The sequence below is a fragment of the Dipteris shenzhenensis genome, chromosome 16 (assembly GCF_047967505.1).
Source record: "Dipteris shenzhenensis isolate YYH24624 ecotype China chromosome 16, Dip_SZ_1.0, whole genome shotgun sequence".
NCBI classification, from domain to species: Eukaryota; Viridiplantae; Streptophyta; class Polypodiopsida; order Gleicheniales; family Dipteridaceae; genus Dipteris; species Dipteris shenzhenensis.
In genome coordinates, this window is record NC_141611.1 from 24567623 (window position 1) to 24583122 (window position 15500).

Consider the following 15500-nt stretch of genomic DNA (forward strand, 5'->3'; position numbering starts at 1 on the left):
GCTTCATCCGAATAAGAGATGTGTAGTGATCTTCATTCATGAGGTTGTACGACATAGAGACTGATTGCTCGGGGCACGGAGATGAGACCGGGAGGCCCAATGAGACTCCAATCAGAGGCTGATGGTTGATTTTTTCCAGCGAGCCTTAGGAGATGGCGTAGTGAGACCCAGAGCAAGAGACATGATAGACCTGCTAGTGTGTTGATACACATATGAGGCTTAGAGATCTTCCCTCCATGTGTGTTGGACTAGGGACATAGTCGACGGTGGTGACGGTGACACTTGTCTGAAGTAGAGCAAACACACAGTGGACTTGGTTCCTCAAAAATAGCATACAGGCGAGCGGCACAGTGAAACCACATTGTAGATTATTTTTTCTTCCTGTTATAGGTTCAAATATTTCATATTTATATTTTGTATTATTTGCCTTGACCCGATTTCACAATGTGACCAATGATGCAGGCCCTTTTGAGCAGAAGATATGTAGTACTTCCTAGACTTAGCAGTGCGTTCACTCTCATTTGCAGGATAGTCTCCTCTTTGATTCCTTGGTCTGCCTAGCAGGCATGTATGGAGGCTGACGATCAGAGAGAGATTGGGCTCGAATGGAGAGGCTCTAGGTTCTCTTGTTGTAATGGATGATCGGCTGTAAGCTGTCAATTGCACATCATATCGTTCTGGCTGAGTTTGGGGCATCTCCATTACAGCTTGACGCAACATTCCTGGTGATCACATATGTATACTAAGTTAAGGATATGGCTCTTATACCTCAGGCCGACATAGTTTACCATGGCTGGCTCTATCTTCATCTATGATTTTAGCAGCTGAGGGCGAGCAGAGGTGTTGGTATGCACATACGTGCAAATGGTTTGAGAGTCTTGGGCTACACATTGGCAGATTATCCCCTTCGGTATAGCATCGATGCCCCTTTATTTCCGTTCATCATCCACGAGATGAGAGATAATGCTTAAACATTGTACCAGCTTCAATATTGTTGAATAAATTTTTCATTGGGCTGTTGGGAGAATATATGCTGAGCAACTGGACAAGGCTTCACTTAGAAGAAGCACATTCCCATAAAGGGGAGTGAGACAATTCTCTCTTGAATCACAGTATGGGACACATGTTCTTACTGTTAGGCGACTAGGTCCCTTGTGGTCTTGACCTCAAGACTCTGTGGTGTTTCAATTGGGCAAAGTACCCATTTTGGGTTTTACATGTTGTCTTCTTAGTGTGTAGGTCATGGCAACTATGTGACGGGTTCTGCTCGATGTGTTACAGTATGTTTGGATTTTCCATTCCAAAGCAGATGGCTGCTACTCAATTGTGTGTTCTCATTTTTGTGATATATGATGTGTCCCTGCAAACAAAAGCCAATTGCAAGCAATTTGAGCTCAAAAGCTAACTGCATTACCCACACCATAAAGGAATCTAGAGATGCATGCAGAGAACGCATAATAAAGAAGGGAGCCTCTTTTCCCACGTGTATAGAATCACCAATCGTATTGTTATATTGCTGTATATTGGCCTTTCTCTGGTTTTTAGCAATCCTTGTTTATAGTGAAGTTGACAGCTGGAGCCTTTTGTCTTACATAACCATCTGTTGTTGTGCAGGTGCACGTCTGGGGACCTTCCAGTTTACAAGATCTTGTGAATGCAATGCGTACTTTTGTTCCATCTGCTTCAATGGTGCATACTCACTGTTTTGGTGCTAAAGCAGACGATGGGTCCTCTCCTCTGTTTGCTTTGTCATCTCCAATAGTGCTGGTAGAGGATGAACTAGTGAAAATATCTGCTGTGTTACTGCACCCAGGACCTAGTATCGGAAAAAGGGTTGAGGATGATGAAAATATTGAAAGTATGAATGAGGACTCCAGGGGATTTTTGTGTCCAGAGCCCAATGCAAGTCAATATGTTCTACCAGGGGAACAAGTCCACAGTGATATCTCTGTTGTGTACATTTGTGAGCTATCAGAGGTAGCAGGCAAATTTGATCCAATTAAAGCTTTAGCAGCAGGGTTAAAGCCAGGAGTCAAGTATGGTATGCTCCAACGAGGTGAATCTGTGCTGTCTGATGATGGATCTAGAATGGTAGAGATCACTAGCAGCCTATTTTTTGTTTACCTTTCAACAATGGTGTTTCGGAACACGAAGTAGACACTCTCGATCCTAAATGTAATAGCCAACAATTGCCAACTGTTGAAAATAATTTGTATTCTTCTGGTTGCAGGTGCATCCAAAGGATGTTATGGGTCCTTTTAGTCCAGGCCCAATCATGATTCTTGTAGATTGCCCTTCTGCATCTCACATTCCAGCTCTAGTCTCTGCCACAAGTCTTCAGTCATTCTTTTCAAGCTCAGGAAAGGTTGTGAACTGTATGGTGCATATCAGCCCAAGTTCTGTCACGAGGTGCAAAGAATATCAATGCTGGATGGGGAATTTCAGGGAAACACATCATATATTGACTGGGCAGGAAATGTGAGTGAGACATTCAGACTGTAAGGGATACTTTGCGTGAATGAATGAAATTTTGACCTTGCATCTCTTTATTTTCGGAAAAAAGGTGTGTGTATCATTATCGATAGTTTCTTGTGTAGGGAGGAGCTTGGACCGCCAATTCTGAAGTCTAGTGCAAGGATTTTATCAAAGTTGAATTTTATCTGCCCTGAGGTATTTCCTATTGCAGGGTATTCATTGCGAAGGCATGAGCAAGACATGAACCAAAAGGTTGGTTTGATTTGTTTTCTCTTCCATGACGGTTTTTTCTCTCTCCTCATTAAGGCAGAGTGTCATCTGTTTTACTCTTGGGCTAACATTGTAAAGTAGCTGAAAGAGGTCTTCTCCCCCTTGGAAATTGTTTGATAGGTCACTAAACCTGTAAGTTTGTCCTCTTTATAGGGACTCTGAAAGAGCAAGAAAGAGATATGGTGCCTGAGTCACTGCAAAACTAGTAGCTCCAGTTCTGGGCCAGAATAGACTGGTGTGCTAGGTATGACTGAGAGGGAAAGTTTGGAGGGAAGCTACATTGGACTTGCGTTACAGAACATGGGAAACCACAAGCTGGCCAGCCCTTATCACTATCAGCCAGAAATGGGAAACTTACCCACCAATGCTCTGGACAAGCTAGTGTGCCCTCAAACTAGCTATGATCAGGCTAGATATTTTATGCCAACAGTCTGTGGTCCAAAAAGTACTGCCCTCAAACTTCACACAGCATCATTGGCCTCTCTGTACCAGCCCTTGATCCCCATTGGAATATAGACGTTCTTGAACCATCACAAGTGGAGGCCATCATTGGCCCCTCTCTACCAGCCCTTAATCCCCATTAGTTGTTATAACACGACTAATTCAGTGTGCCATTTCTCGCAAGGAGTACTGGCCTTTGTATGGCATTCCTTCCTCCTTTCTTTTATTACCGTAAGCAGCCTTCTTTCCTGTAGGGGATGCTCTCTTCAGCCCGCCTCCCCTTCTCGCTGTGTTACAGGATGGCTCCCGGGCCCCCACCCACCCTTCTTCACCACGACTAGATGCTCCCTCCAGCCCCTCCATTCTTGCTGGCTTCTTCCATCTTCCTGCAGGATGCATTGCCATCAAGCTTGGGTAGTCTTAGCCACCTCAGGGTCTCTCTTATTGGAAGTCAAATCGAATGACATGATGGAGACAGGGGTGAGGCAAAGGTGATGAGACCCAAGTTAAAAAAGTAACTGATCTCCAACTGCCCGTTTCACTGTGCGCACCTCCCGTGTCAAAGCTAACCTCTCAATCGGTTTGCAAGCAATAGCTGAGACCATTACTAATGTTCCCCCCCTGACTCCTACCGGATATCTCAAGAGCCTTCTATAGAACCAAGGCTCACGCACAAATCACAAATACAATCATATTTTAGGGGGACTACCCAGGGCAGAGAACCCTTATAGAAACTTCAGAACGCCCAAGCTTGCTTAGTTGGCCCTTTAGTGCTACCTTAGAAGAGATTTTGGACTACTTTTTGATTAGCCTTCTCCTTTAGTGCTAGCCTTCGTCATGGCTGAGTCTGCTCTTCACCTCCGGAGTGCCAACAAAATTCAGTACGAAGATTATGTATAAATGGATGCTCAAGTATGTGTGGGTGTGTGGATTTGTATGTGTGAGAGCACATGTTTATACTATGGTCTACACCCACGGTTGGGTGCTGATGACGAAGTGGGGATGTCATAGTAGCTAGTCCTTGCTATGCGTGATGGAGTTTATGGTTTTCAACCTTATGAGTGACTATCATGAGATGAAAACTGCACTATGTTGTGTTTTTAGAGGATAAGTTTGCGCATGTTCCTGGATTCATCTAGATATAAGCTTAGTTGGCCCCTTCTTGGAATGATGGCTCTTTCGTTCTTTTGTGTCCATATTCGACTCTTTTTGAGTTTGTGAACTCCCTGTTGTAGTCTGCTGAATGTCAGGGCTGTCAATCCGAAGAGGGTGATATCTTCATGGCAATGCAGCGGTAGCAGGAACAAAAAAGGCAGAATCAAAATGCTGTTTATCTTTTGGAAAATAGTATGTAGCTTCAGTTGCCCATATGGAGAGAAAGATGACAGAGATAGAGAAAAATATCGATAGCGGGGCTGAGCAGACAATGGTGCGCACAAATAAATGCCGCGATAGTCCGGCAGGGTGAAGCAGGCAGCCATAAGTAAAGTGAAATACAACAGGCAAGCAGAAAATCATCGTTCCTCTTTCTGGGAACGGCCTTCGAAAAGAGGTGATTGCTCCAAATGTGAGTCCTCTTTGGCAGCTCGTGGGAGACTTTTATCCTTCATGAGGACATGGGACTGCTCATTATTTTTTCATTTGACCCCTTTTGGGATGTCGTGGCATTTTAGACCACCTCCATGGCTTTTTAGCCACATTGTTGAGGCTAGGGATAGAGTACTTTCTCTCCCACCTGTTGTATGATTCGTTTTGAATGGAATATATCACTTTTTCTTTAAAAAAAAATGTGAGTCGACTAGCAAAGGAAAGCCGACCATAACAGAAAATCGACTTGATTTCAGGCTGTGCAGGTCGATTTCGAAGGTAGCCCAGTATGGAGTAGCTTTCACAAAATGTGTCCTAGTAGCAACATGTTTGTCCAGGCCAGCAATGCATGCAGGCAAAGAAGCCATGAGACAGAGGAGAATGTAGATGCTTGAAATTCTGGCCGGCAGAACCTACTAGACCAGGGTGGGATGAGATGAATACACAGTATGAAAAGCAGCAAATGGAGCACGAATCAGGGCAGAATCACCAGCACGAATCAATAGATGTCGTTGCCCCTCATCTGGACAAATAACAACTAGTAGATGGCAGGCTCATGGTGATGCTCAAGTCAGGTCCTCAGCTCTGATACCATGTTGGAAGTCGGAGCGAATCATATGTGGAGACAAGAGTCAGAGTGAGGCAAAAGACGATCTTGATTCATTGATTTTGATAGCAAGTACAGTAGACTCTTTTATCGGCTAGAGGTGGCCTTATCTTACCAGAGACACATCACTAATGCTCAGTGAAGAGAATCTCATTTTGCATCATAGATGACTTCACAGATTGTAAATTGTAACATGCAATGGCTAGCGATTGTATAATCGCCACGAGACCTTCTTTAAACCTTATTATGAGGTGTAATGGGTATGCACTATAGAGAGGAAGAGAGAGAGAGTCTAGGGTTAGAGAAATGGAGTCGACAACTGATTGGGTCCCTATACCCTCTGAGGGGGAGAACTGTCCATGGGCATGTGGTAGAAATGCGTGAGAGTGAGAGGTGAACAGAGGTGAAGCTGAGGACGGAAAGAGGTGAGATATGGAGCTGAGAGACTGAGAGATGAACTGAGTGAAGGCTGAGATATGAGAGCTGTGCAAAAGAGCTGAGAAAAGAGCTATAAAGAGCTGTAAAACTGAAAGGAAAAGCTGCTGAAACAGAATTCAAACCTCCCTGCTTGTGGTGGCTCAAACCGCGGACTATCGTGATGTGAATCCACCCTCTCCTTGAGCCTGATCTGTATGGCGGCTTGGAGTGGCTGTATGGAGGCTTGCTGGAGGAGGAGAGGAGCTGCAAAACAGGCTGAGGGCAGGCTGGGAATGCTGAGGACTGAATGCCTGAAATGAGGGGCGAAGGGCCCCTTAATAGGGCTGAAGTGGCCGACTAGCCAGCCCTGATTGGCTGACCAGCCTGTCGTCTGGTTGGCTGGCTGGTAGGACTCTATTTAGCAGCCCAATCGGCCGACTAGGGAGGGGCAAAGGCAGCCTATAAAAGGCACCTTTCCCTGCCTATAAACCTTTGCTTGGAGCTGCCTTTGGGGGCCCTTCTAGGGCTCCTACCATGGCTGCTCCTTTCCTCTTCCATAGGCCAGCCTTTGGGGGGCCCTTTGAAGCTCCTACCCTAGGCCATGACCTAGACCTAACTAGACTCTAAGACAAAAACACTGTTCCTACTGTTCTCCAATGGGTGCCAGTGAACACGGACTTGTCCTAAAGCTTGAGAGTCTGACCTATACAGGTCGCGTGCCTGACTGTCCTTTGACTAGGGTTCACAAAGGGGTCACGGCGGCATACAACAAAATTACCTATTTAAGGGATCTATTAGCACTTGTTGATGTAGCCACTGTGTCACCTTGCACCCAAGTGTAGGGGCGCATGTGACATTCCCTCCTTAAGTCTGTGGTAACTGCAGTGCTCCCAAGTAGTCTGCGAATAGCTGTGGAAACTCTTGGAAAAACTTTCATCTAACCTTACCGCTTTATGGGTCCCTCAACTCAGAACTTTGTGTAGAATTCGCATATGCATTGTCCTGACCCATGTTTCCACTTATGGAGGAGAATCTTCTTTGGTCCTATAACTTTTGCCTCATTGATCACTTTGGGTTGCTGCTCATCTATGATATCATTGAGTGTTGGGCCTTATACTTCAACCATCATATGTAAAAAACAATATGTATCGTGCAACTATCAAGAAGCCGCAGCTTTATGGAGACATTGTTGACCTTTTCAATAATCGGGTAGGGTCCAAAGCTTCTGAAGGAGAGCTTGGGGCATCACTTGCCCACTTGTTTCAACCTTTGCTTGATAATCCTTAAATAAACCCAATCTCATCTCCCTACTTGAAATTGACATCTCCACGGATTTTTTGGCTTGGCGCGTGTACGTTGCTTGCGCTTTGGCTAGGCGATCTTTAATTGTCTTTGTAATCTCCACGATGGAATTTGTAGTCTTATTGGCTTCAAGAGAGGGGGAGATCATCTTGGTAATGAGTGAGGAAAACCTTTTGCTGAACCTTGCTTGATATGGCAGTACGACCAATGCTCGATGAAGGTATCATTAAGGATGGCCTGTACGAGTGGAAGATATTGCTGCTGTCACTTTGACGGTGCATCATGACAATAAGATTTTAGTACATCAAACATCAATTGGTTATATACCTCTCATTTCCCATTATGACAATAAGTTTTTAGTACATCAAACGTCAATTGATTATATACCTCTGATTGCCTGTTTGTTTGCGGATGGAATGCGCTGGACATCTGGAGCTTGTAATGAAATGCCCTCCAGAGATGCGAGGTAAATTTTGAATCACTGTCTGTGGTAATGGTCCGTAGCAACCCTCCCAATCGGATACCAATTCCTATTGAACAAGCGTGCTACATCTTTTGTGTTGGCCGTCTGCTTGCTATGAATAAGGATATAAAACTTGCCAAAGTGATCAACAATGGTTAGACACTAAGTAAGTCGTGTACTTGTAGATGTCGGAAGGGGTCCCACAAAATCCATGCTGCTGTCCTGGGAAGGATCTTTTGGGATAGGTAGGGGCATAAGCAAACCTGTTGTCTTCTGGTGGGACAGTTTGACTTTTTGGCAGATCTGACATCTCTACACATATTTGGAAGCGTAATATATCTGGCCACCATTAGATTGGAAATAGCTTTTCTCTTTTCTCATGGGAAAAAAAAAGAAATAGCTCTTAAGTTCGTTTGTATTTCGATATCTGGCATACTCTAAAGAAACTTCACTTTATATTGAAAAACTTTTGAGTGATGAAATAGATTTGTCAACTGTCCGACAAAAGATTGGAGGCGTATGTAGGTTGAAGATCCATGTGTATGATAAATAACCTATGCAAAAATACCTTAACAACACACACTGCCCATACCAATATAAGGAAAGCACCATGTTTGGGAAGACTTGCCTTTACCACTTAAGTAAACAAAATAAATAAAGTTGATCGATTTGTCAATGACTTAGCATCAAAACTTTTAAGTTAATCAGTGGCTTCTTCCTAAGTTTGGAAAGTCTCAATTGAAGAGCATTGTGCGAACTAAAAGTTTGATTTCAAAATACTATCTCCGATCCATTTAGGATTTCTAAACTTCTCAATGATTTCTTCTTTTGACTACAGATATTATCCCTTTTTGAGATTCACAATGATGTTACATAATCTTGATTAATCTTTAGGTGGGAACAAGTCGCAAAACTAATTATGAAATACCAACTAGAGTGATTGATGATCATCCTCATCCCACGGCAAAAAGGATTTCATTGAGCATGCTTATTTGGTGGCTAAAGAATGCCCTACAATTGTGCAAGGCTCTCATGTACAACCACACTTTTTCTCACCTCACCATGCTCGTGGAGAATAGCTAAGAAAAATAGCCAACTGTGATAACTTCATGATGTCTATAAGCTAGCACGATTGGAAGTGATTGAAGGTTGCTGGTATACTAACTTTGTATTGAGCTGTTTGCAGGCTTCATCTATATTTTTTTGAAAGGGGAAAAGAGTTTGGAGAACATAGATTGTCCAATTTGTTGTTCTTGTCAAGAGGCTATACTCCATAGATATCTCATTTTAATTTCTATTCTATAACAAGAATAGACAGAGATTTAGAAGATTGAGATGCTTCTCAAACATTGACTTCTATTGTATTAAAGCAGTTTGTATTAAAGCAGTGTGTTCATCCAATATATGTTGTTGCTATGTGTAGATTGACTTTGAGAACCTCTCTCTCTCTCTCTCTCTCTCTCTCTCTCAGTGATGTAGTACCTAGTGGAAGTACAACAAATGCCAAAAGAAAGATTGCCACATAGAGCATGGACTGCTAGTATGAAACTTCAGAAGAATCATAAAAGCAAGATCATCTGCAAAGGATGGGGGACAGATATAAGGAAATGGTTCAGCAGATGGAAAGTGGAATCATACTTGACTATGCCCCCTGAAAAGGTCAAGATGCAAGAATTCCAGTTGTCCCTACTATGTACTCTACAAACCCAATGGTTGACAGCAGAAAAGAGGACCAAGCTAGAATACTATCAAGATCAAATAAATCCTTTATGCTGGTCATCTTTCATGACACCAGATGCCCCTGCTCAGCCATACATCAGTACTCCCATACCTCTTCTCTGCCGCAGGAATATTGCCAGATTCCGCACACGGTCACATATTTTAGCAATAGAGACAGAAGCTTGGCTAAATCTGCCGCGACATGTCAGAGTTTGCAGATTCTGTGATTCGCAGACAGTAGAGACAGAGGCACATATAGCCCTACACTGCCCCCGATATGCACACATCAGAGACGATTATCAGCAGATACTGGCAGACACCACTCAAATCTCGTTAGTTCTCTCCACTGCCTCTTCGGCAACGTTGGGATCTTTTGTCACTCGTCTTTTTTTGTACCGTCGAGAACTTGAAAATTCTTGACCCCTCCACAACGGAGGAGATTTTTGTACTGAGGATTAGGTCCCATTGGTCATTTTTGGTCCCCCGAGGACGATAATAAAATTCTACTTCTACTTCTACTTCTCTCTCTCTCTCTCCTCTTACAGAGATCCACTTTTATATCAAAGTGTATATCTATATAATGAATAATCCTATCTATCAGCAATGCATACATCTCGTTCTTTACTTCGAATGTACAATTGATAGCATTTCATATCTACCTTTGCTGTCCATCGATTCTATCTCTTTAGATCTACATGCCAGTTGTGTGGATTTGCTTCCTTTGGAATCCGCCTCCACCTTGGGTTCGAACCCAGGTGGCGTCTAAGCACCAGGTGTTGACCTTACAGTCAACATTTCTGACACATCTAGTAGGATGTCCTTTGCATGGAGGAACGGTGAACACACTTGCCTATTGGGCAAATGGTTTAGGGCCAAGGTCGAGCAGCTTTTGTCACTCTGAGTTTAGCTGGGGGCAAAGTGTCACCAGGGTTCATTTAAAATTTGGTCCAATCCAACAGTAGGCCCACACTTTGTTTAAAATCTATCATATTTCCATTCAAAGGGAAGGAGGGGTGGGTTGTTGGTCTAGATCCTACATATGGTGGTGTATTGCTCATCCATGTCATGACTCATGAGCATTTGTTTGCGCTCGTTAGAAAGCAAAATGAACAATGTAAAGCTTTAGAGCATCTTCTATGTGTTGCTTGGATCGGCAACCAACCTGTTTTTCTGTTAAGTGGCCTTCCTCATTAGCATTACCTTCATCCTGCTTGAGCATGCTCTTTATATTTGGAACTTATGCCAGCAAAGAAGGCTTTCAATGTATATTTATGCTATGTGAGCATGTGCGTGCATATATGTGTAAGTGCATTTATTCCTAGCAACCTCTTTTGCTGTAATGGTAGTAGGGCTGTGATTGTGATGACACTTTGTATTTTTGTGGGTCAATTTCATAAGGTCAAAAGTTGCAATATTTCTTTTGTTTTGTATGTCCATAGTACTAGCTAGTGTATGTATATGTAATTCAAGCTTTGTTGCAACCTTATCTTTTCAGCCAGGATTGCAGGAGTTGTTAGTTGGCAATGCACATGTTGCAAAGAACCTGTTAAAGGTATGCATTTCTCTTATCAAGAGCCAAGTGTTATGCGTAGGAATGTATGGATAATGTGGAGTGGGCTTTGAGCTTTTAATTGTGAAGGACCCTCACAATATCTTTTTTCAAGAGGGAAGTTGATAGCTTTCACCTAGAAAATGTATATTTTATTTTTGGTTTTAGAATATTTGTTAGTGGGTTTTTGAAATTCCCCAAAATTTTTCCCTTTTTTTCGAATGCACCTTGTTATTTTTGTCTTGCTTGCAATTGCTTGTTTATTCAGAGCCTTATAGCGTGAGAATACTTGAGTATTTCAGGTCATCTTTCTTCCCTTGCCTTTTACATCACATCATTTGATTGCTAGCTAACTAGTCTTGTTGATATACTTCCCCTTGTTTAGAGGAAATCTTGATTGTTTTCAGATTATATTGATTGTATTTTAAGCACTTTTGTAACCAAAAGGCAAAGACACAAGGTGTTGAAGTCAATCACCTTCCAAACATGAGACCAAAATGAAAAGGACTCGGACTATAGCATGAGCCATGTACAAGACATGAAAATGAAGCTCAAAGTTGAGTAGTAAGTGTATATACATAAACATAGTCTCAAAAGATAGCCTAGCTAGGGTGCTCAAGGCTCCAAGGGCTCTCCAATCCCGAGGAACATGCATGCACTACTTCTCGGCCATAGCTTTGGAAAAGGGATTCAGCTTAGCATAACATAGCATAAGGAAGTTGCACCAACAAGAGGGAGCATAATTTTCAACGAACGAAAGAAAGAAAGTTGTATTAATGTCTTCGGAAGGCCTCACGGGCGTATGAGACAAAGTACAATCAAGAGAGTATAGTTATTGAGAGGCTTAGCATAGCATAGCATAAGGAAGTTGCACCAACAAGAGGGAGCAGAATTTCAACGAAGGAAAGAAAGTTGTATCAACGTCTTCAGAAGGCCTCATGGGCCTATGAGACAAAGTACAATCAAGAGAGCAACTCATACAAGCCACTGTGGGCTGAAGCAAAGGGCTAGCTAAGGCCCTTGTTGAGTGCTAAGCTAATAAACTCAAAACTTAGACATGCAAAGCTAGTGCTCCAAATACATATCCAGGCGCCGTGGTGGCTCTCTGATGAGACACGAAGATGTCTTGTATCTAGGTCTGTCGAGCTTGTGGTGGGGGGCGTGGTCTCCGTGATCTCTGTATCCGGTGGGCCATGTCAAGAGCGACACCTCGGCTCGGACGGTCCCCTCTGAGTAGAGCAGTGATAGGCTGGACCTCTATCGTGGGTGCTCTGGTGAACCTCTGTGTCGTGCGTGGTCTTTGTGTCACTGGCTCCATCGCTATGTGTTGTCTCTTCCCACTGATCCATACTGCCCTCATGTTGGCTATCTCCTCCTTTTCTACCCCAGTGTGTCTTGGGGCTGACTCGAAGTCATGGAAGTCGGTGGCGTGTCATTGTGCTCAATTTGTCTCCTATCGTATGCCACCTCCTGCTATTTGATTTGCTGCAGTAAGGTCTCTCTGTGTTGCCGCATCTCCATCAATTAGAGGCCAATGTAGACCTGGTCATGGAAGATGATCAGCTAGGAGAGTGGCCCGAGCTTGTATCCATCCTCCTAAAAGAGACAATGGTGTTGTCCTTGACCTCATCATGGCTGAGTCTACCCTTCACCTCCGGAGTGCCGACAGAAACTCAGTACGAAGACTTTGTATAAATGGATGCTCAAGTATGTGTGGGTGTGTGGATTTGTATGTGTGAGAGCATATTTTTATACTATGGTCTACACCCACTGTTGGGCGCTGATGACGTCAGTGGGGATGTCATAGTAGCTAGTCCCTGCTATGCATGATGGAGTTTATGGTTTTCAACCTTGTGAGTGACTATCATGAGATTGAAACTGCACTATGTTGTGTTTTTAGAAGATGAGTTTGGGAATGTTCTTGGATTCATCTAGGTATATTGTCCTTGACCTCATAGGTGTGGCAAGTACATAAGAAGTACTCCTTTGTCTCCACCTCTACTAATGTGCATAGCTTGCAAATTCGCTGCTCTCTTGGTGTGCATGTGGCTCTTCCTGCCTTTATTACTAGCTGGTGGAATGAGACTCATTGCAATCCTTAGTGCGTGTGAGACTTGGCTGTCCTCCAGATATTGTGGCTTGGTAATCATTCCATCCTCTTGTACTCCCAGGAGGTGATCATGGTAGGACTGTATTTTGGTGGGGAACTCTTGATTTCAAACCCAAGTACGTGGTGTGTAGAGCTGGAGTAGATCCAACCGTATGATACAGTTGATCTCATCTCGCGGGATGTGGAGGGATGGGCCATTCAAGCTATATTGAAAGGGCGGGAGGCGGTCCATTTGAATACCCTGATTGTCAAACCAATTGGATATGCGTGTGTACCTAGCTATGCTAACCCCACTCTTGGCTGGTTTGTCTGGATGACTCTAATGCCGACCTCAGTAGCCTTTAGGTAGGCAAGGCATGGAGACATGTCACTGTCTAGAAGATGACATCAAGTTGAAATGTTGTCATAGCGAACTCTGCGTTTATGATATGATGTGGGACCGAGTGCTTACTCCAAGTCATCTTGGACCCCATTGTCTCTCGTAGCCTCTCGAAGATTGTTAGGTCTCTCTCTCTCTCTGGAAAACACCTCTAGTGCCTCTAGGTGTCTATGTAGGCTCGCCGCTGAAGAGGAAATGAGGACTAAGTGTGTATAGCAGTGTCCATATCATCATATTAGCAAGCAAGGGTCTCTACTCTTCTAGGCGACCGATCAAAGTCGTGATCTTATCAATGTAGATTCCAAAGAGTGTCGAGAGAGGGGGCATCCTTGCTTCACTTCTATTGTGCTCTCAATCCAATTTGACATGCCCCCAACGGCTTGTACTCTCCCTCTGGCTGACTCATATAGGTTCTTCTCCCCTAGATCATGTTCCTCGAGATCTGCATCTCTGGAGGACTGTGTCAAAGGCCTTCCAGAAGTCTATATATATAAAGCCTGCGTAGACTTTTTGGAATCTCGATCTCGCCTTCTTGATGGCAGCCTATAGGGTGAGGATATGGTCGAGTGGAATGCTGCGTCCGGAAACCAAGCTATCCCAAAGCTCACTACCCATGTGCCTCTGTGTAGGATGTGATATCTCTCTCTAGTATCGGTCCATAGATCTTGGCTAGTGTGTGGCCTTGTGTGGAAGTTCTCCTGCCCATGGGATCCTTGGTTTGTGTATCGGCACAAAGATGGTAGTACTCCAAGCAAGGGGGAAGCCGTGGCATACTACATGGTTGAACATCTGCGCCAAGATTGGAGCCAAAATCTCATGCCCATGTGCAAGTGCTCAGTCCATAGCCTGTCATGGTGTTGGGCTTTCCGGTTTTGGAGCTCGCGTAGTGCAGCTCTCACACTTTGTGCAGTGAATAGGATGGATGTGGTGGCAGAGACGACATATAGGGTGGTGCTTGGATTGGGACGTCGTAGATTGAGGTCGCATGCGTGTGCCAGATGCCTAGATCTGTCACCCTTAGAGAGAAGTCCCCATCCAATATTTGGGATCTCCTCCTCGAAAAGAAGTGATCACCTCATCCATCCTATTTATGAGGAAAGCCTGCCTTTTACGGCGTGTCAAGCGTCGTTATATTTGCTGTATCTCAAGTGTTGTAAGATGTCCCAATGCCTGCTCACACGGGAGGTGAGATCTCATCTTGCACTGCTCATCATCAAAACATGGTTTCGTGGCATTTTTTCAGATCAGAGACATGCAGTGGATCGAGTGTGACGGCCATATCTTGTGACTTGTGGTGCATCTTGTGAGGAGGAGCAGTAGTTGCCTTAATAGGAGGGCTACTGGAGGAGGGTCTTGAGTCGGACCATGGTTGTTAAGACACTCGTGTCTTATGATAAGACACTTAAGACACTTAAGACACGTGTCTTATCTTAAGACACCTTTAGACACTCTAGTGCTTTTTTTTTTTTTTTGGGTGGTTGAGTTTGACTTAGCCATGCTATCATTGATGGTGACTTTGGATCTAGCACTGGGAGTGACCTCATAGATTCAGATTAGGATGAATCTTTAGAGATTTGAGTCTTGAGAGTCGAAAGCTTTCTTTCAATTATATGTATCGAGATGCAATTTTCATTCATGTCACATGTGACAAGATTAAATTGTCAGTTCAAACCTTTTAGTACTCAAAACTTGCGAGCTCTTCAATCGTGAGTCTTAACTTTAACTTTTAAGTCTTGAGTGACGAGTCTTGACTCTTAACTACATTGTACAAGTGCATTGTTTCTTCTTGCATTATTTAAGTGTAGCTTATTGTACTTCTAGAATCTAGCAGCTAGCTATGCTAGCAAGTTGTACATTTGTATATTTATACATATATTAATTAAATATTTATTATTATAACCAGAATGGTGTGTCTTACGTGTCTTATCTTTAAGACACTTTAGACACTCGTGTTTGAAGCGTGTCTAACGTGTCGTGTCTTAACGTGTCTTACAACCATGGTCTTGACGCAAGGGAAGTTGCTGCTCAAAGAGAGGCTGCTGCAAAAGAAGCTATTCAGGTGGATTCTCTTGCTGTAGAGGAGCTGTTTGTTGAGTGAAGGGGTAGAATGCAATGGAATGAAGGAGCTCAAAGAGTGAACTTGCAAATGGATAATGAGAGAGTGCAAGAGTTACCAATATA

The 15500-nt window shown here is 43.6% G+C and overlaps 1 protein-coding gene across 1 annotated transcript in view; it reads left to right on the plus strand.

Moving 5' to 3' along the window:
* LOC147892730 (uncharacterized) overlaps positions 1-15500 on the plus strand; it is a 130263-nt gene that overhangs the window by 46108 nt on the left and 68655 nt on the right. Inside the window, exons 6-9 of the mRNA XM_087386883.1 lie at positions 1615-2091; positions 2231-2478; positions 2598-2727; positions 10777-10833. Coding sequence (XP_087243009.1) covers positions 1615-2091; positions 2231-2478; positions 2598-2727; positions 10777-10833 — 912 coding nt within the window. The remainder of the gene's footprint in view (positions 1-1614; positions 2092-2230; positions 2479-2597; positions 2728-10776; positions 10834-15500) is intronic.